At 40.7% G+C, this 24,263-nt stretch overlaps 3 protein-coding genes across 3 annotated transcripts; 2 read left to right on the forward strand and 1 right to left on the reverse strand.

Moving 5' to 3' along the window:
• Positions 1 to 74: 74 nt before the first annotated feature.
• LOC308141737 (cytochrome P450 2K1-like) lies at positions 75 to 3,777 on the reverse strand (the record flags this gene model as incomplete). Its single annotated transcript, XM_080511950.1, has 9 exons — positions 75 to 274; positions 357 to 498; positions 1,166 to 1,347; positions 1,434 to 1,575; positions 1,654 to 1,833; positions 2,495 to 2,520; positions 2,641 to 2,790; positions 2,875 to 3,031; positions 3,601 to 3,777. 9 exons carry the CDS (start codon positions 3,775 to 3,777, stop codon positions 75 to 77), a joined length of 1,356 nt encoding a protein of 451 aa, XP_080368076.1.
• A 966-nt stretch (positions 3,778 to 4,743) lies between these two features.
• On the forward strand, positions 4,744 to 7,985 carry mrpl12 (mitochondrial ribosomal protein L12). Its single transcript, XM_080512075.1, has 5 exons — positions 4,744 to 4,928; positions 6,614 to 6,812; positions 6,916 to 6,990; positions 7,139 to 7,276; positions 7,401 to 7,985. The coding sequence occupies exons 1-5, from the start codon at positions 4,870 to 4,872 to the stop codon at positions 7,515 to 7,517; spliced, it is 588 nt and encodes a 195-aa protein (XP_080368201.1). The 5' UTR covers positions 4,744 to 4,869; the 3' UTR covers positions 7,518 to 7,985.
• A 3,871-nt stretch (positions 7,986 to 11,856) lies between these two features.
• Positions 11,857 to 21,983, forward strand: slc25a10a (solute carrier family 25 member 10a). Its single transcript, XM_080511648.1, has 11 exons — positions 11,857 to 12,210; positions 12,686 to 12,805; positions 12,900 to 13,014; positions 13,138 to 13,186; positions 15,353 to 15,394; positions 15,501 to 15,544; positions 15,697 to 15,767; positions 20,035 to 20,127; positions 21,004 to 21,081; positions 21,278 to 21,334; positions 21,420 to 21,983. Exons 1-11 carry the CDS (start codon positions 12,121 to 12,123, stop codon positions 21,519 to 21,521), a joined length of 861 nt encoding a protein of 286 aa, XP_080367774.1. The 5' UTR covers positions 11,857 to 12,120; the 3' UTR covers positions 21,522 to 21,983.
• Positions 21,984 to 24,263: the final 2,280 nt, after the last annotated feature.

A 24,263-nucleotide genomic window follows, 5' to 3' on the forward strand; every position in this document is an offset into this window, starting at 1 on the left:
ATTTTATGACTATTCTATTTCATTCCTGATGATTAAGGTTAGTGTTTTGATTGTTGTTGATTTTTTTCGAAATGTCAAAAGTCAGGTTGAATCCTTTTAATAGCACAGAGGTGATGTGGTGAAGGTGACAAAGAAAGGCCTGGGACCCTCGTGAGGTCCAGGTCTTCCTTGTTCACTCCAGGTGGAGGAGTGAACCGAAAACGCTGGAGCAGCGAAGCAAAGAAGATGAAGAGAGTCATCTTGGCCAGACTTTGTGCTACACAACTCCTTGGTCCTGTATCAAAGCCAGAAATCTCTCAATATCAGGTAAATCAAATTTTTTCAGATGCCTTGGAGATAATCAAAACCACATTTACCCTCAGAAAATGGGACAAAAGCGTCTCTTCGTTTTAGATTCCCATCGGCATCGAGAAAATGTCCAGGATTAAAAGTGTGCGGCTTTTCCCATTCGTCTTCATCGTGAAGAACAGTAGACATTACAATCATTATTGAAGTTCCCTGAAACAGACAGGAAGGAGATGGTGAGAGACTTGTAAGTAAACACTGCAAATATAGGATTCCTCACACAAATACAGTCCACCTTTGTTACAGCCCGTTGGATTTAATGCCTCTGCTGTTGCATTGGTTTGTCAATGTAAACATGAGCCATTTAAACATGAATGTTGGAGCCATTTTAGCCCCACTTTATTTGCCAGTCTGGTTAATTTTTGACCACAATCTGTTTGACCTTTTTGATAAATAAATGGGAACGTGACCCAAAGAAACATGCTTGGAACTGGATGGTTTGTATGGCCACGCGTCAGGAACATCACGCCATCCACACCCGAGGATTGGCCCCTGCAATTAATACATTAAACATCATATACAAGTATATACAAATAAAAATGACCTTGACGGGGAGAATCAGACTGCAAGGCCAATCCGAATATTTGAATAAGATGACTCTCATCAGAACGTTTGACACGAGAAAAGTAAGAGTTCAACCCTGTGTTAAACTAAACTCCAAGGTAGAGTGGAAGCAACAGTTATTCAGGATTAAATCTTTCTGCACAGAATAGATCTCAGTAATGTAATGTGTGTTTTTTGTTTTTTAATGCGGTTTCGTCTACACCAGAGAGAGAGAGAGAGAGAGAGAGAGCGAGCGAGCATGAAAGCCTTGTTTTACCTTCTTGATGGTATAGCCTTGGAAGGACACGTCTTTGCAAGCAAAGTGACTGAGCAGAGGGAAAACACTGAACAGTCTCTGGGTCTCGTGAATGACAGCCTGAGTGAAAGGCAGGGACGTCACATCGCCTGCTCGGACTGTATGGTTCCCCACGACTCTGTCCAGTTCCACGTGGACCTGGTCTGAGACATGAGTTACAAAAGATGATTGCACTCGGTTTTGATATTCATATACCGGGTCCTTTTTTTGGATGGTTACATAATGTTACCTTGAACATCTGGGTACTTGGCCATGAGCAGTAAGCCGTATCGCAGCGTAGATGATGTACTATCTGTGCCACCAGCCAGCAGGTTGATAGTAGTCACGATAAGGTTGTCGTCATGGTAGTGAGAATTCCTAATACCGGATTCCTTGAAATGATGTAAACAGAATAACTTTCAATGTACTTTATTTTACATGGGTTAGTTTTGTGTTCCCGACATTTCTACCTCAAGCTGCTTCTTCTTGAGCAGGAAGGCGTCGACCAGACCTCTACACATGTGTGGCTCAAGGGTTTCCTCTAAGTGATTGATTAACTGTGTCCCATGACTCCTGTTAGCAAAGGAGCTCTTCATCAGTTGCTCTCGCTCTTTGATATTCTTGAACAGCTTTGGAAAGCCGTTATATAGCTGAAAAAAACCCCAACAGATTACAAGCGCAATCACAGACAAACACTGCAAGTGAGTAAATCAGTGGACAACAGTGTTTTCTAAATTCTAATTTAGAAATGCATTATGTTCATGAAACAACAATTTCATTTCTGAGTAGGTATTCAGTAATGTAATGTGAGCATAAAATTTGTCCTCTTCCTCGTACTTATGATAATATTTGAGAGATGTTAAATAGAAAACTGATTCATGACTGCCATTGTGCCCTTGTTGTCGCTCATAAGGCAGCAATCCTCAGTAAGCAACAATGCACATCCAAAGGTCCACAACTGATAACGGTCCATAGGATATATAGGTTATTTCCAACTGACCTCCACTGACCCTTTTTTCTGTTCTGTTCAGTCGCTGCCTCACACTATTTTTATGCTTTACAGATAAGCGAGTAAAAGACGTTGCAAAAAGATTGAGATCGGACCTCCATTCATGACTCCAATGCAAGCTCAGGTAACACCACGGTTCCATGGTAACAGGGTGATTGTTGTAATACCTGAATGGAAGGACAGCCCAGGAGACGACTGTTTGTGCCTAATCTTTCCACCATAGCGTTGAAAGTTTGATCATCATAGTCAAATCTGTGGCCGTAAATGATGGAACAAATGACATTTGACGCAGCTAAGCTCACGGGCAAGGATGTGTCGAAGGCTTGGCCTGAAAGCAAGAAAGCAAGAAAGAAAGAAAGAGAGAATCAAACAAACAAACAAAGAGGTATTTTTCAAATACTACCAGAAACTTTAGTTAATAAACATAATTTTATCAAAGATTGATCACCTTGTTTTTCTTCGAAAACTTCCATCAGATACTGCACCTCCTCCAATATCCTGTCTTCATTAATGTTCTTCCCCATGCCGAACTGTTTCAGGTTTGTCAGAGTGAATTTCCTCATCTCTTTCCATGACTCTCCATTGGCAAAAACAAGGCCTGGATAAGAGACATTTTGCTTTTCTGGTGAAAAAGCAGAGGGGTTTGTTCTACATGAAGACATGACTTAGTCTTGCTCCTCACCGTGAGTTAAGCGTAAGTCTTGGATAATTGGAGAGTGGCCTTTGTCAGTTAATCCATCCTGAATGAACGCTGTTTTGATGGCTTTCGCTCCTGTCACCACCACAAACTTTTGGAGCCCCAAATAAACTGTGAATATGGATCCATACTTCCTGGACAGCTGGAACAAAACAGACCCATTCAAAGAGTCAGACGTTAATAGATTCTTTTTTCCACCACTGTTAAGAGTGAGATTATTATTATCTGAGAGAATAAAGAAAAAAAAAAAGGTTGAATTGATAACATAAACAACCTTGTAATCATATTGTTCATTTGGGGATTACAACCCTTGCACCTCACAGCTTGCTTCTCACTGGATGCTTCATATTCGACAACTAAATTTGGGATGGACTTTGGCCTGAGACCAGTCAAATCTTGATTGACCAGAAGTTTTGAAGTCGATCCTGTGACACATATTTGGCCTGGGCAGAGATTGAAATTCAATATTGATCTGCTGCTCTCTCTTTGTGTTGGTGAGTTCTCTGGATGAGCTGCAGCTGATTACCAGCCTTTTTACTGAGGCCATCTAAACACACCGTTGCAATAATCCAGCGAGCTGAAAATAAATACATGTATAACTTTCACTGGATCTTGTTCATGGTAGTCATTTGCACACTGTGACACTGGTATTTGTGGCACAGACGATCCATCCTGGAGCTTCCCAATCCATCCACTACTTTATTATCTTACCTCTTTTAGACGTGTTTCAGGTGACTGTCGATTCTTGAATAGCACATCTTCGATGAACTGAAATACCCCGGGGCCAGGGGGCTCGTTCTTCTGAGAGAAACGGCCCTTAACAAAGACATAAATGACACCCAGCAGGGTGATGCACAGGAGCCAAGGAGAGAAAAATGTGTCTCCCATGTTGACAGACTTTCATTTGGATACCAGTGAGGTCTTTGCAATTCTACCGCCTCTCTTATCTATCTTGGGAGTTGTCTTGGGTATTTTTTTTTTTTTTTTTACAAAGTCTTACCTTGAAATTAGTGTCTTTATTTGGTGTGTGAATGACACCTACTGTTGATTTTTACGTAGTGCACTGGCATCCGGCGTGCAGTTACAGAGGGATATGACGTTCTGTAAAAAAGAAAAGAAAAAGAAATACAAAGAACCACAGCAGCTTCATACCTCTGTTAGATTACAGGGTCTTTTTTCAAAAGAGCCCTGGATAAGACGACAGCAGCACCAAGTTACAATTACATTTAACATTAAAAGATATACAAACTTTGTAACAAACATTAAAAACATTAAAGCAAACATAAATCGGCTCGGAAGGAAAGCAGTGACACACTACAATAGATTCTGCCTCCATACTATTCAGCACATTTTTTTAAAGTTCCTAATCAGCTCTTGTTACTTGCCCTACCATCGATAAAGCAGCATAGAAAATTGATGAATATGTGTTTGTATAAAATAATGTGTGAACAAAAATATGATAATACATCACCTATCTTTGGATAATAATCGTATTTTTTTTTTTAATTGGCTATTTCAAAGAAAATGATTACAGATTTGTTTTGGCATTGTGGGGGTAAATTGGACACAAACCTGCTCGTTTTTTGCCCACAAACTTTGATTGACAAGTCATTGTTGTTGTTCCAAATTGGGGGTCGGTCCAGCAGAAGTACAGGTCCCCTGACTTTATGATACCCGGGTCTGGTGAAGAACAACCCAGAACACTAAAAAAGGAATCATGCAAACTCAAAACTGAAATGAACTGATTGGGGATCGAACCAGGGTCTTCGCAATTGGCGTTTTCGCCTCCATTGTCCCTCCGTGGCTGCCGTCGTCCTTCTTGAAAGTTCAGGTGGTGCATTGTGGGTAGGTCAGGACCGGGGAGGACGCCATGTGCTTTTGAAGCAGCGGTACTGTGGAGGGAGACCGGAGCAGAGACAAACCTTCAGCTGGGGATCAGGAGGACACCGGGACACGCGGCTCTCTTCTCACCCCCACAACATGTTCTGCACCACCCGCTGCCTCCGGACCGCGCTGCGCGCCGCCGCCAGCACGCACCGGTACGTAACGTGCAGCCCTTCTGTCACGTAACAGCGGAGCAGCCGCTCGCTGTGAGTGTGTGTGTGGCTCTTCAAGGGCAGACAGCCGCAGACTCCGGCTGCTTCTGGAGAAGCTGGAACATCACGCTGCCGCTTCAAGCTGCTGCTGGAGGCTCCGTGTCCGTGGGTCTGTTGACGGACGATGTCGGTGACGGAGCGGGAGTCTCCTCGATGACCTGCAGCAGTTTGACTCCGTGTAGCGTTTTCTTTTCAACGTGGTCGTAAAAGACTGGGGGCTGTGCACGGAAGGTCACAGCGGAGAGAAGCAGAAGTATCAGAAATCCAGTAAAATGGGCAATTTGTTGGTCGTTATTCACTCCGTGGCCTCCATCCTGCTGTATGGTTGCTGCTTCAGAGGTCACTGACAGGGTGGTGGATCATGCGTGGTAATTCCTGAAAAATGAATGAATCCTTATTATTTTTGCATTTGTCATTTACTGGACTGATTTCTAAATCAGTTTTTTTTTTGGTCACACTCCCAATATAGATCCCATAAGCATTACCTGTCAAAATCTGTCAACACTACCTATTTCAGTCTCGAGGAAGATTAAATCACGATGTAAAAGAGAGGGATTTTAAACATTTTAATTGTTTTTAAGGGTGAATATAAAGCAGCAGTTCATAAACCACTCAGATCACCACACCACTGATGGAGGAAGTTGGCTATACCATCATGATCACATTCAAATACTCACTTTGGGCACAATTTTCCACAGATATTGTCACAATTACTTTTCACAACCAGCTACAGTAGAATATTATATGACTATCATGATTCATACAATGTGAAATTTGTATTTTCAAGTTCTAAAGCTGATCAAAGAAATAGAGCAGAAGTGGACTTGACATGGGGGGGGTTCAGGTTTGATGCCCACATTGGACAGGTCGCTGCTGAGTTCAACTTTTGATTCTCCATCAGTTCCCCACCACATCCTAGAAGACGGATGGCTAAATGTGGAAAATGGAATTTATCCAAGAGGATCAATTAAGTATGATTAGTTTAGTTTGGTAGATTTAAGCTGTAATATTTGTGGGTACAGAGGCTTGGCTTACCTGCAGATTATATTTGAACTCTTGTTGCATTTTCCCTCAATCCAGACCCACAGACGCGGTGTCCTGTATGAATGAGTTCTAATGCAGAGCTACTGAGTGTTATTGAGGCAATATATTTATGTAGATACATTGCCTCCCAAAAGTACACGTTGCCGGTTTAACTCAAAGGAAACGGGAGAATATCTGTTGGGGTCAAATCACTGTCACCACAACAGAAGTTGTAAAATCCACTCATGACTGAGAAGTCGACTTAAGATGGAGGTGAAATGGACATTTACAGGTTCTTGGCACACAAATTGTAGTGCGGCCACATCAGATGTATAACAAATGTACGAATTTGCGACGCAGACAAGGACTTTGCAATGCAACAGTTGAGATGGACGTGCTCCTTTCCACATGCATGGGAAAGTCTCCAGAAACTTCTGTCAGCTGCTCACTCACCACCTCAGAAAACCTCAGCTTCAGTGTCTCTCACAACTTTGGCAAGAATACATGTAGATGTGGTGAGCTGAGGGAGACCAGCTTCAACCAAGTTGGATTCAGCCTTTGAAGTGGTCGTTTAATTCACTGACGAATTCCTGCTTGTTTTCCAGGCAACAGCTTCAGCGACAGACGCCGGCCTCTTGTGCCCTCAGACTTCTGCAAACCAGCGCAGCCACGCCGTCGGATGCCATCGCCACCCCTCTGCTGGATGGAGCCCCCAAACAGTATTCCCCCAAAATCCAACAGCTTGTCAACGATATCGCCGGCCTCACCTTGTTAGAGGTGTCGGACCTCAACGAGCTGCTGAAGGTTTGTGGAGGGAAAAAAAAACCAACCTTTAAAATCTAGGCACGAACACACTCTGAACCTTCCGAGGGCCGTCGAGTCATGTTCTCATCTTGGTTGATTACAGAAAACTCTGAACATTCAGGATGTGGGCATGATGCCGATGGGGGCGATGGTCGGATCCGCTGTACCGGCAGCTCAGGTTAGAATCAAATCAGCCCTTGATCCTCTTTGTCAATTACTGCTTTTACCGAGGTTTTTCTTTTTTCTTTTCAGAATGTCATTTCGCCGCTGATGGTTGTGATTGCTGACTTGTTACAACTGTCCATCTGTCTTTCTTTTGACCCCAGGCTGCGGAGGAAGAGGAAGCGCCAGTCAAGAAAGAAAAGACTCACTTCATTGTCAAGCTGACAGAATTAAATGCATCTGAAAAAGTAAAGCTCATAAAGGAAGTGAAGAACTGCATCCAAGGCTTGAATCTGGTGCAGGTAAGAGTCTTCATTTAACTCGGTTTTTCACCAGCGTCTGTCGCTGTGTCAGTGACACGTTAGACAGCCACCAATGTGACGTGTCGCTCAATTAACTCAAGTTTTCCTGTCTTTACCCACACAGGCGAAGAAACTGGTGGAGTCTCTTCCACAGGAAATCCGGGCCAATGTATCCAAAGAGGAGGCCGAGAAGCTCAAAGCAGCTCTGGAAGCAGCAGGCGGCACCGTGGTGTTGGAGTAAAGTCCGTGTCCTCCTGCTCTCCAACACGCACTTCATCCTTCATTCTGTTATTTTTTTTAAATTTCTTTTTTTTACAAGACAACAAAGAAGATCACGAGAGAAATGGAAACAAAGGAATGCCTTCTGACATTATGGTCTCCTCTCAGCGGAGCGGCGGGGCGTTCCATCCCAGACTGAACTCAGCAGACACTCTGTCTGCACACATGGCCGCCCCGCTGCCTGCTCCACACCGTTTGTTTCTGTATACCCGTGTGGCAAACACGTCTCAGAAAGACTGGCCTGGGTGCCAAGTGAGTCAGTTGGTAACTCTGTGTGTGTGTGTGTGTGTGTGTGTTAGACTCCACAGAACGAAATCCTGCCGTGTCGGAGCACGACCATCTAACTGATGCAGATTATGAGGAACATCAGATACTGTATCCAGCTCAGAGTCCTTATATTGTTCATAGAAGTGTTATGATTAAAACTGAAATATCCATGTTTCCTCTCATTTGTCTTCTCATTGATCTTATTGTGGGACTTCGGTACAGAGGAAACGAGTAGAAACGTCACGATCAGAATTTTAAGGGTTCGCGTGACATTTTTTCAGAAGTTGATGTCTGGACTGAATGTGTGCAGCTTTGTGCAGGTCAAATACATGCATTTTATTTTTATGTTGCTTTGCAAATAGCGTAAACTTGTTTGTTGCTCAACTATTCATCTCATGGATAGCTACTTCCACTTGCCCTGCTGTAACTTCTTGTTGCAAATGACCTTTTGCATTGCCGCATGCATATTTTTGCAGCTCCAGTAAGGCAGTGTGTGTGAATCGTAATGTCCAGATCACCGCACATAGAGCCAATCCAGAAGCTTTAAAAGCACTATGGTTAAGGTTGTTCTACAGAGCAGTTGAACCTCCTCTCCACGGACTAAATGTGGCATATGCAACGGTATTCCTGTGTTGTAGAAAACTGCCTTCGGATCAAATCTTTGTTTCTTCTGCCAGTGTTTTGCTTTCACACCGACTGAGCTGCACTTTAGTGTTTTTACTTCAATTCCGTTGTAGTGAAAACAGCTGATGTCAAATCGCCTTTTCTGCTTTTCTCGTTGGAAAAACACGCCGCTTGCATATTGGCTATCGATTCTGCCAATTTGGGGTAATTGGACCAATTTGCAGATCTTTTAAAAACAACAAATTAGCTGATGAAACACACTGTTAAAATGAGAACATCCAGGGAAACAAAGAACTGCGACTGAACTCCACTACACTCAATTGTTTAATGCTAAAAAAAAAAAAGTCCCCTTCCCAAAAGACTGCTATAAAAACAGATTATTTTAGTTCAGTTTTTCTATATAAATTTCAATTCAATAGTTAATTTCATGAATTTCACCCTTGGAATGCCAGTTCCACAAAAACAAAATTCTATACACATTTTAGGTGATTTCTTGGAGGTTTATGCATTAGATTCTGTGTAGCATTTAAGAAAAATACTATCAAGTCATCAATCAGAAATACATGGGTGCAGAAGACGGTGCTCCTCAGAATAGGAACATGATTAATACACATAGACGCCACTAGGTGGTGCTAGAGTCTGCAGTTTGATCTTGGACGTTATGAAAGGAAAACGCTTGACTGAATGCAGGTCGCACGCTGGACCGATAGTAAATCCACGACAAACGCAGAGAGACACAGTGATCAGTTCATCTTGAACACGTGTTTTTAGTGTGTCAGCGGGATAACCCACACAGACTGAGTGAACATGTAAATTCCAGGTTTTCTAACTGAGGCGAGAGCACTAACAACAATGTGCAGCCATAGCAAACTGTTGATATTATTTTGGGAGTAACTATTTGGCTAAAGGTCATGATTCTTTTAGATCATCTCTGTATATCTTCTGCCTTTGCTCTGTCTCTTTCTTTTTTTTTTTTCAAAAAGACTAATGGGATTATAAACACATTAATCCCAACCGGCTTCATCAATGGCACATGAATTACCACAGTATTTATTTCACACAGCTCTATATTTTTCCAGCTATTGATGGATAGATTACACAGGTAATAATGCGATCAGTTTATCTCCACTGCAATAATCAGGATATTGAGTCCTGATGGTAATCACATGCTTCTGTGCTTGTTGGGAAATGGTTGGTTTGGCAGTGTTGATTTATGCTGTTAGTAAATACAATCTTCAATCTGATACTGAGGATTTTTTGTTTTTGTTTTTGTTTAACAAAACAGCAAATATGTACACTTCTTTTAAGAAACTGTGCTAAAAATATTAGTTTTATTAAACAGAGGACACGCACCCCTCGCCTACCTCTACTTATGACAGCTGGAGATGATGAACCAGGACCAAACTGTCATGAAAAGAAAGTGGACTCATGTATGCCTTTTTTCCCCCCACTAACTGAAATGAACACAAACAACTAATATAACAACCAATGTGTTTCATAAAACTAAGCACCAGAGGGAGTGTGGACATCACTAATCGGGCTGTAGTCAGGTAAAGCGGCGGCAGATTCAAACTTTTGGTTTCAAGAGTATGAGAGTTATTTCATTAAGCTTTCTATCTTTCGGTTTTAGATTTCAAAGAACAAGGCTTATTGTTGCCTGTGAACTGTTTTGCGATGGATGATGAAGTGATCGTAATGAAAGTGATGTGTGATCATGAAAAGACCGACTGCAAAGGTTTACGCACATTTATCTCAAATCGTTTCCTTCCATATTCTTTCAGTGTGAAAACGTAACTCTATAGAATTGTTCTAACTGTTGGAGTATGGAGAAAACGTGTCCCTGTTGTGTTGTTGACGGTGGTGTCTGGCTGGTTTGTCAAAGCAAGTCAAGTGAAACGTTAAAGCCTTACTCAGATTTCAATATCAATTTCTTCAAAAACTGTTGACCAATCAATGAAGGTAATTTAATATGTGAGCAATATGAACGATTGCAGGCTGCAATAAACATTATCCCGTATCCACTGGAGCTATAAAGCATCATCAGGATGAAATCAACATCAGCTGCTTCTGATTGTGATTAATTCATGGATCTCTTTCCTCCAGGAACCATTAACATCCAGATTATAAAGAAACTTCCTCCGACTGACTGATCTCACTTCAGCTGCACTAAATGCTCTTTCAATCAGCACACTGAGCCTGCATTCATTATTCAGGCATCTGTTTTCTATCCTTACTGTTGTGCGTCTATTGGTTGACACTTGAGGTTCTTGGACAACTTATCAGACATCCCATTTTCTGGACTATAAGTTGCAGGTGGGGGTGGGGGGGCATGCAACTTATATGAATTAGTGACTTTTAGACCATCTGGTATGTTTCTGCTTGACTACACAATGCTGCTTTATTGCTACCGTATTGTACTGAGAGTGCAAACACAATGTCAAGAGAAAGAAAATGGAGCACAGCAGTCTAAAAGCATGACGGCCAGAGCTGCAGGAACAAACTCACAGATGGTTCAGGAAGAGCAGCTGCATGTCTGACAACTGTTGATGGTGCAGTTACATCACTGTGACTTGTTGTTTTTTTTTTGGGGGGGGGGGGGGGCGGGGGTTCTGGACTTATTGTCTGCAAAATATGATAATTGCAATTTGGACTAATTTCTCTGGTGTTGGCAGAACACAAGACCAATCACTTTTTTTTTTTTTTTTTGATTGTCTTCCCCATTAAGACAAAAAAAGAAAAATAATAAGACGATTCTTTTTGTTGCAGTTGGATCTACCTCACGCATCTTTCTTAGAAGGGAATCACAGGAACTAAATTCTGGCTATTGATGATTATTTGTGTCTTCAGTGTCACATCCCACATTTCCAGAGTGTGCGTTCCAGCCTTGCCTGCACTCTGCCTTGCAGAGGGTATCCAGTTTCTGTTTCTGTAATCTGTCAGGAGTCCCTCCCACTCGGCCTGCCTCTGAGTCAGCACACATGCTCCACTGCCAGGCTGCCCATTCATACCACTGCTGCACCGCTCATTTAAAATCATGTCATGCTTAACAAACCAGAAAGTCACTTGGGCTTTACAGAGTGAAACAATCCTTTTTTTTTTTTTCTGTCTGTCTGTCTGTCTAAAATAATATTCAGTCCTCATCTTGGAGCGCTGAACTTTTGACCCCTTGCATAAATCTTTTTCCTTTATTCTTTTTAATTGGTAAAGCTGTTGTTTAATCAAGACAAATATATATATTTCATGACCTTTGATCAGTGTTAGTTGAATCCTCGGATGCTGGCGTGCCACATTCACAAAACTATAGCAGCAGTCAAGCTGACTTACTATTTTTATATTGGTCACGTACTCTTCCTCCCTCAAACCAGCTGCACCCCGCGTGTTGCCACACGAACACCAAGTGTGAAGGCAGTGCACTTGCTTGACCAGACCAGCTCAACCTCAAGGTTTTCTTTTTTGTTTTTTATTTCCAAAATGTCCAGTTGTTGATAAGAAACTAAACTGCAGATTTACACCAAAGGGATTTGCATTGACTTTACAATGACCGGCGGTCCAAATCTCCGGCTGCACTGACAGAGGAAGATGAAAAGCAAACCTCGGACAAAGTTGTTCCGGCGACCCGTGAGGAGCTGATCCTTTGCCTTATTTTCTCGTGTGGAGTTCTTTTCTCATGCAACATGCAGCAGAAGCGCATTTCTCGCTGGTATTTTGGTGGAGTGTGCTCCAGCGCAGCGGCCTGTTTAACACACCCTCTGGATTTGATTAAGGTAAAAGATAAAGCTGATTCACATTTACAATTTTACCGCTTTTTTTTATTTATTTATTTTTTAATGAAAAACATATTCAGACTGTCCACATTGATTTGTTTTAGGAGTGTTTCCTATTTCCTTTTTATTATCCTATTTGGACTAGTCTGTCATTCAGTTTAAACTATTTTATAATATCCCACTTGTCACATAGTGACATGGCGATAATATGCTTTAATTGCTTTGATAATAACTGTCATTGTGATTTTTGTAAAGCTTTAAGGCACTTTCAAAAAGGAAGAGACATCTGTGGCACAGCTGTTTTCCTGTTGTTGAATTGCTTCCCTCAAGTTATGAGCTAGATAGTTACTAATAGTTGAATTAATATTGTTTTCCTGCAGATACTTAAGTCAGGCCCAGACTCTCTTTGTCTCTTCACACACATGGATTTGGTAGCAGATCTAACTGCATGTGCAACTTCGTTGTCCACGTCCAGGTGCACTTACAGACGCAGCAGGAGGTGAGGGTGAGGATGATTGGGATGACGGTCAATGTCGTGAGGAGAGAAGGTTACCTGGCTCTTTACAGCGGCCTCAGTGCTTCCCTCTGCAGACAGGTGGAAAACGACACAACCAAATATTTACAGTGCACTCTTTCAAAGTGATGACATCCTTTTTTCTTTTTTCTTTTTTGGGTTTCTTTTAACTCAGATGACTTATTCCATGTCACGGTTTGCCATTTATGAGACTGTCAGGGACAAGATGTGCAGAAAAAACAAGTACCCAATGCCCTTCTACCAGAAAGTTCTGCTGGGCGCATTTGGAGGTTTGATCTTGACATTATTCGATTTGAACAAGACACAATTTTCTTTTATTTCTCCCACAATGTGGAAATGAGCATCAAAGTGGTTAGATTTCATTCATGATATGAGTTATTTCCCCCCCACAGGATTTACAGGCGGCTTCATTGGAACCCCAGCTGACTTGGTGAATGTCAGGTGAGTAAGATGTTCTGATTATATACTTCATTGTTTAAAATTTCCTACCCTTCAATAACCCTTTCTTTTCATGTCGGTACAATCCAATAAATATTGTATTTCTGAGAACACTGGTTCATATTCACATTTATATAGTTGCATATGCATGTTTGTTAAGTTGTATGTGTTCAGTGACGTTGGTAACTTAAAGAATAGTAATTTTATAGAAATACCAGTAAAGGTTTTATCAAATGGAGATATATTTTCTTTTGCTGATTACAAAAAAAGACATGCAATGGCCCTCATTTCAGCAATAATACTATGAGCCAACCAACAAAAGTTTTAATACTATAAAAAAAGATGCAGACAAGTTTGGACTCTTGAGTTGTACTACAACATAATAGCAAAAGAGTTATTTCAACCTTCAAGCCATGCCACTGTTGTATAATAAGTGGCACTGCTGAGTCACTTTAGTATTTCTGTTTCTCAAATCACTTGAAAAATATTCCCTTCAGTTCCCACCATACTGATCATAGAACAATGCAGCGGACAACAAACATACCTAAACTAATATAACAGAGGCTTTCTTCACTGCCTCTAGTGGATTCATGTCTATTGTAGAAAGAGGTCATAACATGATCAAATAAAATAATTTCTTGATTTACAACCATTGTTCACACAGTTTGATTGTACTCATGATAGAGGTGGAGAAACGGCTCATGTAAAGAGGGTGTTTGTGGCTTTTATAGCTGACATAAACCCATTATAAATGCACCCAAAAAAATGGGTTTAAATGTTGTGAGTTATCCATTCATCTTCGGTATATTCTTCTAAGGAATCTACTTATATTACCACAGGGAAAAAACCCCCCCAAAACAAACATTCATAACAGACAAACAAATCATCCAGATGAATCACAGTACCTCAGCATCGCTGCCAAACGCAGGCTGTTATTCACATCCACACTCTTCTGAGACACCAAGGCAAACGTCTGTATCCATGAGGGCTGCAGTGCATTAACTTGAGGTTTTTGGCTTTACAATCACATGAAGGTCTCTGTGGTAAATGTCATACAGAGGCTATGTCATTTGCTGTGGTGTGGGAGTTCAAGTTGTCGCTCTAACCCAGGAAGACAAGCCACATACGGTTATGTGGTGCAGATTTGTGGCCCATCTGTGACTGCCTGTGAAGCTGCTTCCTTGTTTGACGGCTGATTTTAAGCAACATGCCTACTGAGAGTGCCCGTGATTACGTCGTGGTATACCAACTGTTGCATCTGTCACTGAGGTGTTTGACCTGTGGTTTGAATCTATGTGTTTGTTTTTCTAGTTGTTGCCATTGTCCAGATTAAGGGACAATGTGGCAAATTGTGATGCGGCTCAAACTTGTGTCTCCGAGTTGATGCTCTATCATTAGTTTGGGTCGTCTGAACACAATCGTCTCAAACTATACAGTGTCTCAGTGGCTAAATGGTAATATGGGGCAATTCGTTGGTGGGTGTAGGGTATATATGCTTATAATATAGGCTACATCTCTGTGTAGTACAGAAAAACTAACAGCTCAATACACCATCTGGTGGATAAATCTGGTGGCGTCTTGCACGAATTGGAGCAAGCGACTTGTAATATTGTGTTTGAGATGATATCAAGATGTCATTTTGTTACATATGGTTGATTAATTTGGTTCATTTACAAAACATCACATGTACCTTTGAAGATAGTGTTCCCATTCCTTCACATTTTCACAATTGAATGATGCTAGCACTAATCTATAATTAAAACCATATGGACAAATGACTGCAATGTTCTGATATCTGGAATTTTGTTACAGTGTTTCCCATTTCATTTTGTTGTCTTTGAACTATTTCAATGTCCTGGAGAGAATTCTTAGAAATATGTGCGTTTGAATATGATTCAGAAAGACACACAACAGCTGTTACAGCAATAAAATGTTGTTTAAAAAAAAAAAAAAAAACAAAGAATGAAACAATACAAGTCAAGCTGTGTCCAAAAAGGAGCATAAACAAATAAGAGAAAGGTGAAGTGGTCTGACAGCTCTCAAAGTGCCCTGAAGGCTTTTCATGCTCACTGCTCTGATCTGGTGGACCAGTTTTCTCTTAATTCAGAATCGGGTCATTCACGTTGACATCGAACTGACTTTGCAATCTTTCAACCGCTTCTAATGCAGAATGCAGAATGATGTCAAGCTGCCGGCAAATCTCAGAAGAAAGTAAGTACATGGAAATATGAAAATGGTTTCTGTCATATTTGCAGAACATTGAAGTTAATCTGTGCAACCAGCTCCAAAGATTTCTTTTTTTCTTCTCTCCTCTCAGCTACGCTCATGTGTTCGATGGATTATTACGTGTTTGGAAGAATGGTAAGATTCATTAAGAAAACATTCTTCACTTGATTATGTTTGTTTGTTAGACAGCAAGATTATAATATGCAACAGCGTAAAAAAAAAAAAAAGGTGAAAAGTTAGAAATTAATTCTTCAGATTATGTCTTGATTCTAAAATTTCTGTTGCAGAGGGGATCAGGAAAATGTTTTCTGGTGCTACAATGGCTTCCAGCCGAGGTGCGCTGGTCTCAGTCGGACAGGTAAAGTCCCAACAGACAGAAAATGATGAAAAATGTTTTTCCATCTTCTATAGATGGAAAGGCATCAGTTCTAGTTTGCCTTTTTGTTTTCCTGCTGGATTGAACTCAGTTTATTTAAGGTAATGATCAATTTGATGAAGTTCTTTCTGGAAAACTCAAGATGAAGATGGTAACACTTCTCGGGACAAATATTGTGTGGCTTGAAGTCCTCCAGACGAATGTTAAATAAAGCCAGCAGCTTCTTTATACGCACTATTTCAACAAGAGTCAGCAGCCATTCTCATGCTAACAATGGTCTGACTTTGAATGCTGCATCTGTACATCCTGAATGTTCATTGTGAGTAAACCGAAACAGCAGTTGCTCTTAATGAAGATCATAGTCACTAATCTGTGTACTGCTCCCTAAACCCAATAAACAATCCAACTTTATTCATGCAGCACATTTAGGACACCACAGTGGACCAACGTAGTGTTGAAAGAATAATCATGATGGAAAAGAACACAGGTCACACACATAAAACATGTAAAAGATAGACAACACAATAAAACCATAGACGGATTCTGTGGAACAAGAAAGTAAATACTGATGGGTGTGCAAGGTTTATGGTTGACTTTCTCGAGAATTTCGAAGGTAAATGGGTGGTGATATCACTGTCAGGATCAGTGATAAGATTAATCTGTAATTTGTACTCAAATAATGTGGGTGAGTCTTTGGAAGACAGCAGCGTCCAGTAGCAACAGAAAAGGAGCTGCCACTCCTTAAATGTGAAGTCGACTCAGATACAAGTGCAGTGAAAAAGTATTTACCCCCTAAACCTATTAACCAATACAACTTTATTTATGAAGCACATTTGAGATGCCACAGTGCACCAAAGTACCATTAAAAGCATAATTAAGATGTAAAAGTGCAGAGTCCCCCCCCCCCCCCCCCCCCCCCCCCGAATCCCACACTTTGCCCTCTCTAAAGGAGCATAGTTTGAGACCTGCTTCTTCTTCTTTTTTACCTCGCTTCACTTCCTGTTTTCCATTTTTCATCTAAGCATATGGCGCCATGCACATTGGCTGACTCGGCATGTTGGTGTACTCTTCGCACCAACTGCCAAAAGTTTTTTGCTGTACCTGTACAATGACAATAAGTTCTGTTCTGTTCTGTTCGATCAGTTCATAGAATATTCTCCCAAAAGTTTTGTGGATCATTCAGACGTTATATCATGAACTTTGACCTTAACTGAGACAAGAGAGGCCTGCAGTTCTTTCGATGTTGTCCTGGGTTCCTTGGTGACCTCCTGGACAAGTCATCATTGTGCTCATGGCGTCATTTTGGTCAGCCAGCCACCCCTGGGAAGGTTCACCACAGATATTTCCATTTGTGCATCAAGGCACCGCGGTTCATCCTTAAAGCTTTACAAATGGCTTGTTCCCCTTAAAATATTAGATCATCATTTAAAAACTGTATTTTGTGTTCACTTGCATTATCATTGTCCAATAGGGAAATCATTTTGATGGTCTTGAACTCTAAAGTTGGGGAAATATTACAATAAATAAGAATCCAATGAGGAAGCAGATGCTTTTTTTTTTTATGGCATCGTATAACCACAGATGGATTCTGTGGAAGAATAAACTAAGTCTGGGTTGAGCAAGTAAGATTGATGATTGACAGAGTTCACAGGAATTTCTCGAGAATTTCAAGGGCATATGGGCAGTGAGTTCACTGTCAACATCAACGATGTGTTCTGTATATAAAGACGAGTGATTCTTAGAGAGGACAGCAGCATCCAGCAGCGTCCAGCACCGTCCAGCAGACTTCAGACCAACAAACGTAAGTTTTCAACTACTTTTTACTTTACTCATTATCTGGTTTCAATAATACCCTTTACCATCATTTTAATGCAATTTGACTGCAACCAACTGAGAATTTTCATTCAAAATATTAAAGGTTGATTTTTCAAGGAGTCTATCAAGACTACTTTAAATATTTGAGGTTTTTATCCAGGGAGCCTGATGTTTCAGAAAGAATGCACTCTGTGGATATAGATGTTATCAGTGAAACACTTGAAAATCAAACCTTTCATTGACTTAATCAATCCTGCCTTATTAATAGTGACTCTTGGGGAAATTCTTTTTATCCCCACACTGACCCATCAATATTTTGGGAGGGATGATCCATTATTTTTTGGGTCAAGGTGAAGCATTTTGTCCCTAAGTGGGCAATTAGTGGTACAGCCAGCAGGAAAACATAAACGTGAATATTTCACATGAAACCTTGTGTTTACCTGCTGCTTGTACTGACTGGTGTCTTTCACCCAAATCCTATTCACTTTCACTGGCAATTTCTTTTTTTTTTTTTTGCGATTTTTTGAATCGTGAACAAAAGTCATAGTACACTATTCAGAAATTTTCTTCATGATGTATATCCTGAGCTTGACCTTGACTGTTTATCATAATGTATGAATTAGCCAAGTGTGTTTGTGTTTTGTTAAGTTGTTCAAACCTAATAAATATATATTTTTTAAAAACAAAACAACAACATTTTCTTCATGTTTTGATGCGCATGTCTAAGTGCTCCCAACGGTACTGGACTAGTTTCGCACTAGAAATCTGGCGAAAGAAAAATAAAAAGATTTCAATAAAACAGGGTAGGCTGTAAACCTTCCACCTCATCTCCTAAAGAAGCAGGCACACGGAATAACAACGACCGAGTTCCTGCATTCCACACAGTATTGTAACTTTGATATGTAGAATGATCCTTTTTTAACATGTACTGTACGTTTCCTCGTGTAAACACACATTTTATATGACCTGATGTTCACTCATGAATCTTTTCACTTGTTTTGATGCAGGAACTCAAAATGCCCATCACTCAGATTAACGTTTCCCTGAATGGAGATGAGGAGGATCAGCTCAGTGCAGACGGGTTCACTAAGGTTGAGGGCCCTCTGAACAAACTACCCGGAGGCAACAAGGTCTACCTCTGGTACAAAGCTGAAACTGGTGTCCAGGCCATCACCAGGATTCAGTTTTCATACTGCAATGAGATGGCAAAGGCCCTTCGTGAAGCGACTTACCGCTCGGTAGACAAGAACATCAACACTGGAGGACAAGGATCCGCTATCTATGTGTGGTTCTACAAGGGTTCCACTGATGCTGATGTGGCCATCAAAAGTCTTCACGTCTCCAACGGCGTGCAGGATGAAGCCAAGATGGTTCGACAGCACTGCGAGAGGCTGACCTGTGATCTGAACCAGAACGCTGGAGGAGCCTGGGCCTACCTGTGGGTGGAGAGAGAGGCCCCGGTGTTCATTAGTGACATCAAGGCCACCTCTGCCTGGTGCCAATATGATGACCTCTTCAAGCGAGGTTACATCAGAATGGATGACTACACCAACAAATTTATGAACCAGGAACGGGTCTTCATCTGGTACCGCAACACCACCAACAGGCAGATAGCCATCGGGGATCTGAAGCTCCAGGATCAGGAGGGTTACATCAAGGTCGACATGGATCTGAACATGGGGACCGGAAGAGACCCGCTGTTCCTGTACTACAAAAAAGATGGGAATAACCCCATCACAGGCATGGGGCTCATCCTCGAGGAAGCTCTCACCCCATATGAGCAGGCTGGGGCCCAGGCCATGAAGATGTTCCACATCTCCAGCGCCACTGGAAGTTACACCTTCCACCTGTGTTTCCACCGCTGAGAATCTCTCAGAGAATAACGCAACCAATCCAACATATTACTCTATAACCACTTCATTCAATGAGTTTTTCTTCTTGATTGCAATAATGTTTGAACTGAAATTCAAATCATGCCATTAATCAAATTGTTTCACACATGATGAAATGTTTATCCCATTGTTTTCACGACTTTCTGTTGTTTCTCAATAAAAGTCTTGTTTGCATCTGAAATATGACTTTATCTAATTATTTCCACAACTTAATTTCGGTGAAACATTGAAAGACAACATAGTGGTGGACAGCTACACAACACACACTGAAGTTCTGTCTGTATTTGTCATTTTTACATTAAATCAGATCATCTCATGAACCACATTACATCATCAGATGGGCCGGTTTTGACCTGCAGGCTGTATATTTAACACCCAGACTATATTACACATTGAAATTAACCCAAACTATGCTCTTTCTTTGTGATAATGCGTTCATTCCAACAGCACACTGCATTTTTTCAGGTTTTTTTTTTTTGAGTCATGAGGATCATTTAAGCATTTTTTTAAATGTACTGTGTTTATGTGTTTTACACCTTCAGCTGTCGTGTTATGACCAATCCAAGCAGTTGTTTCTGGCTAATGGTTACCTAACCGACAACATCCTCACTCATGTCCTGGCCAGTGTGTTTGCAGTAAGTGGTTCATGTGTGTCATTATATACAGTGCCCCCACCCCCTACACACATTCTCTTTTAATACAACCACACATGTAAATGTATTTTATTGGGATTTTATGTGATAGACCAACACAGCATGCAACACAATTGTGAAGTGGAAGAAAGGTTATACATAGCTTTACATTTTTATTACAATCACAAAACTAAAGAGTGGTGTGCAAAACTAACCATCCTGAGTCAATACTGTGTAGAGCCACCTTTAGCTAGAATCCCAGCTGTTTGCTGCAAGTTCTTTGGGGTTTATCTTTTGAAATCTGACATTTTTTGCACATTTATCTTTGCAAAATATCTGAAGCTCAGATGGATTGAATGGAGACGGTACATCCGTCGAGGGCGAGGGCAGGATCCACCTTGGACAGGTCGGCAGTCTGTCACAGGGCAGACACACACACACACACACACACACACAATTATTAAAAGGTCATATAGAGCAGGTAGTGCAAAACCGGTTTTCATTTTTATGTTGAGACGGTGGGAGGTGTTGTCGGTAGCTGTTGAGAGTGACTGAAGAGTTCATTGTAATCTAACTAAGTTACTCTTAATAACAGGTAATCAGTAAAGTAACTATGTTACTTTTTAAAGGAGTCACGACTAATCAGTAATAAGATGACTTTTTCAAGGAAACTGTGGCAACACTGGTCCCCAGATAGCTTGGCCTCCATGATGTCATTCACAAATGTTCTCTAATGGTCTGTCACAGTAAATCCAAATAATATACAGTTACATTCCTGGTTGTAATGTGACAAATGTGGATACGTTTAAGGGGGTAGGTATACTTTTACAAGCAGCATCATTTTCTAGAACAAACCTCCTTTATTCCTCTCTGTAACAGGGCGGCTGTGCCACAGTGCTGTGCCAACCACTTGATGTTGTTAAGACGAGACTGATGAACTCAAAAATGGAATATGGGGTGAGTGCTTGGATCTCTCCATGGTTTTGTCATTTGCTGGTGAAGGAGGGTTGAGGTTACCGGAAGAATCCAAGTTTCCCTTTCATCTTGCTGACATGTATGTTTTATTCATTTGCCATAAGAACAACACAGCTTGCTGTATCTCTTGCGTTTTTTTTTTTTTTTGTTTTTGTTTTTGTTTGTCTCTCTGTTGCAGAGCATGTTTGTCTGTCTAAAAGAAACTGCAAAGCTCGGCCCAAAGGCTTTCTATAAGGTGGGTGTACCTCCACAATTCGAAATACACAAAATTACATTTTCATATGGTCACGACGGATCCCCTCACATATTCTTGTGTGCAGGGTCTTGTTCCTGCGGCTATCCGCCTCATCCCTCACACAGTCTTCACCTTCGTCTTCCTCGAGCAGCTGAGGCAACATTTTGGTCAGGTGGTCCTCGCCTGAGAGCATTGAAACAAAGCCACACTTCGAAGCAGACCTGGCTCCTCTTTTTCAGTTTCCACAGCTCTGTTCTTAGAAAATGAAATGATGCATCAATGTTTTCCAACAAACAAACAAAACTGTCTTTTTTCTCTTTTTTTACATTTTTTTTTTTTAACAGAATAAACGTTAAATTTGCAGTTATACTCAAAGCTCTGGGACAAAAGTAAATGTAACGTGTGTGACGCAAGTTTTTTTTTTTTTACAGTCATCCTGTGGTGTTTTTCTTTGTGTGTGCCATGAACTGTAAAATTATAAATGCAGTTAACACAGTTAAGTTAATACTTAACGTCTTTTACATGAACATGAATGAATACATAAATCATGTACAGTCCTGCACCAGGATGTTACACTCACGCTCGGCTGGCTTTGCCCTCTGGGTGACACTGTTACACAGAAAAACGCACGGCCTTTTTCCACTCTATGTTTATTTGTGCTGATACAAATTTGAGTATATTTGCTTTAGACAAGATTGAGCATGCCTGTATGTTGTATATTTTCATGTTAACAGTGGTCATGTTCTGAGCGAAGACTCTTTTCTTTCTATAACTAAAATATACACTGACAATAAATGTCTGAGACTAATTCTTCCCAATGACATCATTTATATGATCCTTTACTTTGTTAAAAAAACGTTTTGTTTTTTTTAAATAGCATCTCTATTTATGGTTGCACACAGTGTGAGGCCTCCCATCTTTTTAGCAGGAATACTGAACCTGGCTGATTCAGCCTGTTCCAGAGGGTACGAGAGCTCCAAGATAAGAGCACTTGAACACAACACGGCTGTATTTTCCTGAGGACAATCAGGCTTCTATAGAAGAGCAGGAGTGTAGAACCCTGTGGGGAAACTTTTATTTAGTTTCTGAAAAAGATTCCTGTGTCTTTGTGTGCGTGGGTTTGCACTTCGTGTTCATTAATACTCTTCCATGTGGTATTTTTCTTGACTATTACCTTCAGCCGACATGTGCAATCATCCATATTCTGCTTTAACAGACATGCTGATGTGTTTCTACATCCAACAGTTGTCTTGCTTCAGTGTCAGTATTTGAGTGATGATGATTGTCTTCAGGGCCAAACCCGCGACAGCTTCATGTTTAAATTTCTTTCTTTCACGTAAACAGTCATTTAGAAAGACAGATAAAGTTTCTTTTTGCAGTCCAAGGTACTAAACAGGAGACGTTCCGAGGAGGAGATAGACGAGTAAGTCTTAAACCAGTCTTTAGACACGCGTGTGACAGGTTAAGGAATGAGGTTTCTCATAATATCTTGCTTAGAAAGTTACCATGATTTTACAATGAATGTAAATGGTGCACCTTTATCGAATCTATTCGTTGAACTGTACAATTTTACGAAACAACAACAACAACAACAACCAAGAACTAGCAGGTGAGCTTGCAAAATCTCCTGCAGTGACAAACAGAAGAAGAAAGAAATTTGATTTAATTCACCAGTATGAAATATTGATATTCATGTACACAGATTTCTCACACAGTAAAAATGTCACATGGGTAAACAAATAGTATAAAGCAGATACCTCATTACCAAAAGGTTTTAATATTAATTGAAATTGTGGAAGTATTTTCGAACATATTTAATCCTTGAAATAAATGGAGGAAATTACATACAGAAAGTCCCTTTATATACAATTTGTATTTCAATTGTATTGTATTTCAATACAATTGATGTATTTCTAATTTAATTCCACCCTCTGTAATCATAATGTCTTTCGTTCATCAGAGTTTCTGTTACTGATTCTTTGCATTGTGTTCAAAATGTAGATGCATATGAGTTCTTCCTGCAGTAGATTTAAACTTGATCCTGAGGGATTGTGTTGGATTTAAGTTGATTCCCACTTTAAATCAGCTCGTCTGTTCTATGATAACCATTCATTGTTTCATTGTGATGTGCTTGTGTGTTGTCCTGTTTAAAGTGCTTCAGCTAAAACACACGTTTCTGTCATATTCCATCCTGAATAATCTTAATTATCCAAGTTATCTGTTCAGCAAGGAATTTCACTCTCGGTTTCCTGTGTTTTCGAAAAAAAACAGGGGAACACAGAAGATTAAAAAGAATGCCAAGAAAGAAAAGTGCAGTGTAACAAAGAAAAAACCTGCCTGAATAATATCAAGTAAAAGCAGCTCGGCTCATGAAACAACCATGTCTTCATGTATACAGCTCATACTGTAGTACGGAGGTAAGGCTCTGCATTCCCAGGGACCTGGACTCTGGTTCCACCTGTCCATCCATCAGGACTCTAGAAAGGCTGTGTGGCACCGTTACGATAGCTTCAGCTGACATTGCTTCTGCCTTTCTTCCAGTGGATGTATCTCAGTTGTCACCCACTGAAGCCCTGTGAGGTTGAGTGGATGTTGTAATTTGTTACAGGCTGCAAGCAACACAATCGGGCACTGCAGGTGCTCCAGGCACAGCCTGAAGCTTTTTACACGTGAAATAAATACTAAAGGAATATTCAAGATGATACATTTTAAGGTTTCTGTGGCAGTGATCCAGGTTCTCCCACAGAGGCACGGAGGCTCCAAAATCGAATTTTTTTTAATTTTTTATTAAAACAATACACTAAGACGCTGCTGCCTCTTTCAGGCTGTTCTCCCATGTTTGTGAGTTAACCCCTTTGTCTGGGCACCTCCTCCGTTCTCCACCTCTCTGCTACAGTTTCTCTTTCAACATGTCTAGTTTTCCTTAGTT

Source organism: Blennius ocellaris (genome assembly GCF_963422515.1).
Source record: "Blennius ocellaris genome assembly, chromosome: 16".
In the NCBI taxonomy this organism is placed as follows: domain Eukaryota; kingdom Metazoa; phylum Chordata; class Actinopteri; order Blenniiformes; family Blenniidae; genus Blennius; species Blennius ocellaris.

What these genes read in the sequence shown, in the direction of transcription:
- mrpl12 (XM_080512075.1), top strand. Translation starts at nt 4,870, where the DNA reads ATGTTCTGCACCACCCGCTGCCTCCGGACCGCGCTGCGCGCCGCCGCC. An exon ending in ACCTCAACGAGCTGCTGAAG is followed by an intron (nt 6,813 to 6,915) that starts GTTTGTGGAGGG and finishes GGTTGATTACAG; the next exon opens with AAAACTCTGAACATTCAGGA. An exon ending in CCGCTGTACCGGCAGCTCAG is followed by an intron (nt 6,991 to 7,138) that starts GTTAGAATCAAA and finishes TTTTGACCCCAG; the next exon opens with GCTGCGGAGGAAGAGGAAGC.
- slc25a10a (XM_080511648.1), top strand. Translation starts at nt 12,121, where the DNA reads ATGCAGCAGAAGCGCATTTCTCGCTGGTATTTTGGTGGAGTGTGCTCC. An exon ending in ACCCTCTGGATTTGATTAAG is followed by an intron (nt 12,211 to 12,685) that starts GTAAAAGATAAA and finishes GTCCACGTCCAG; the next exon opens with GTGCACTTACAGACGCAGCA. An exon ending in GTGCTTCCCTCTGCAGACAG is followed by an intron (nt 12,806 to 12,899) that starts GTGGAAAACGAC and finishes CTTTTAACTCAG; the next exon opens with ATGACTTATTCCATGTCACG.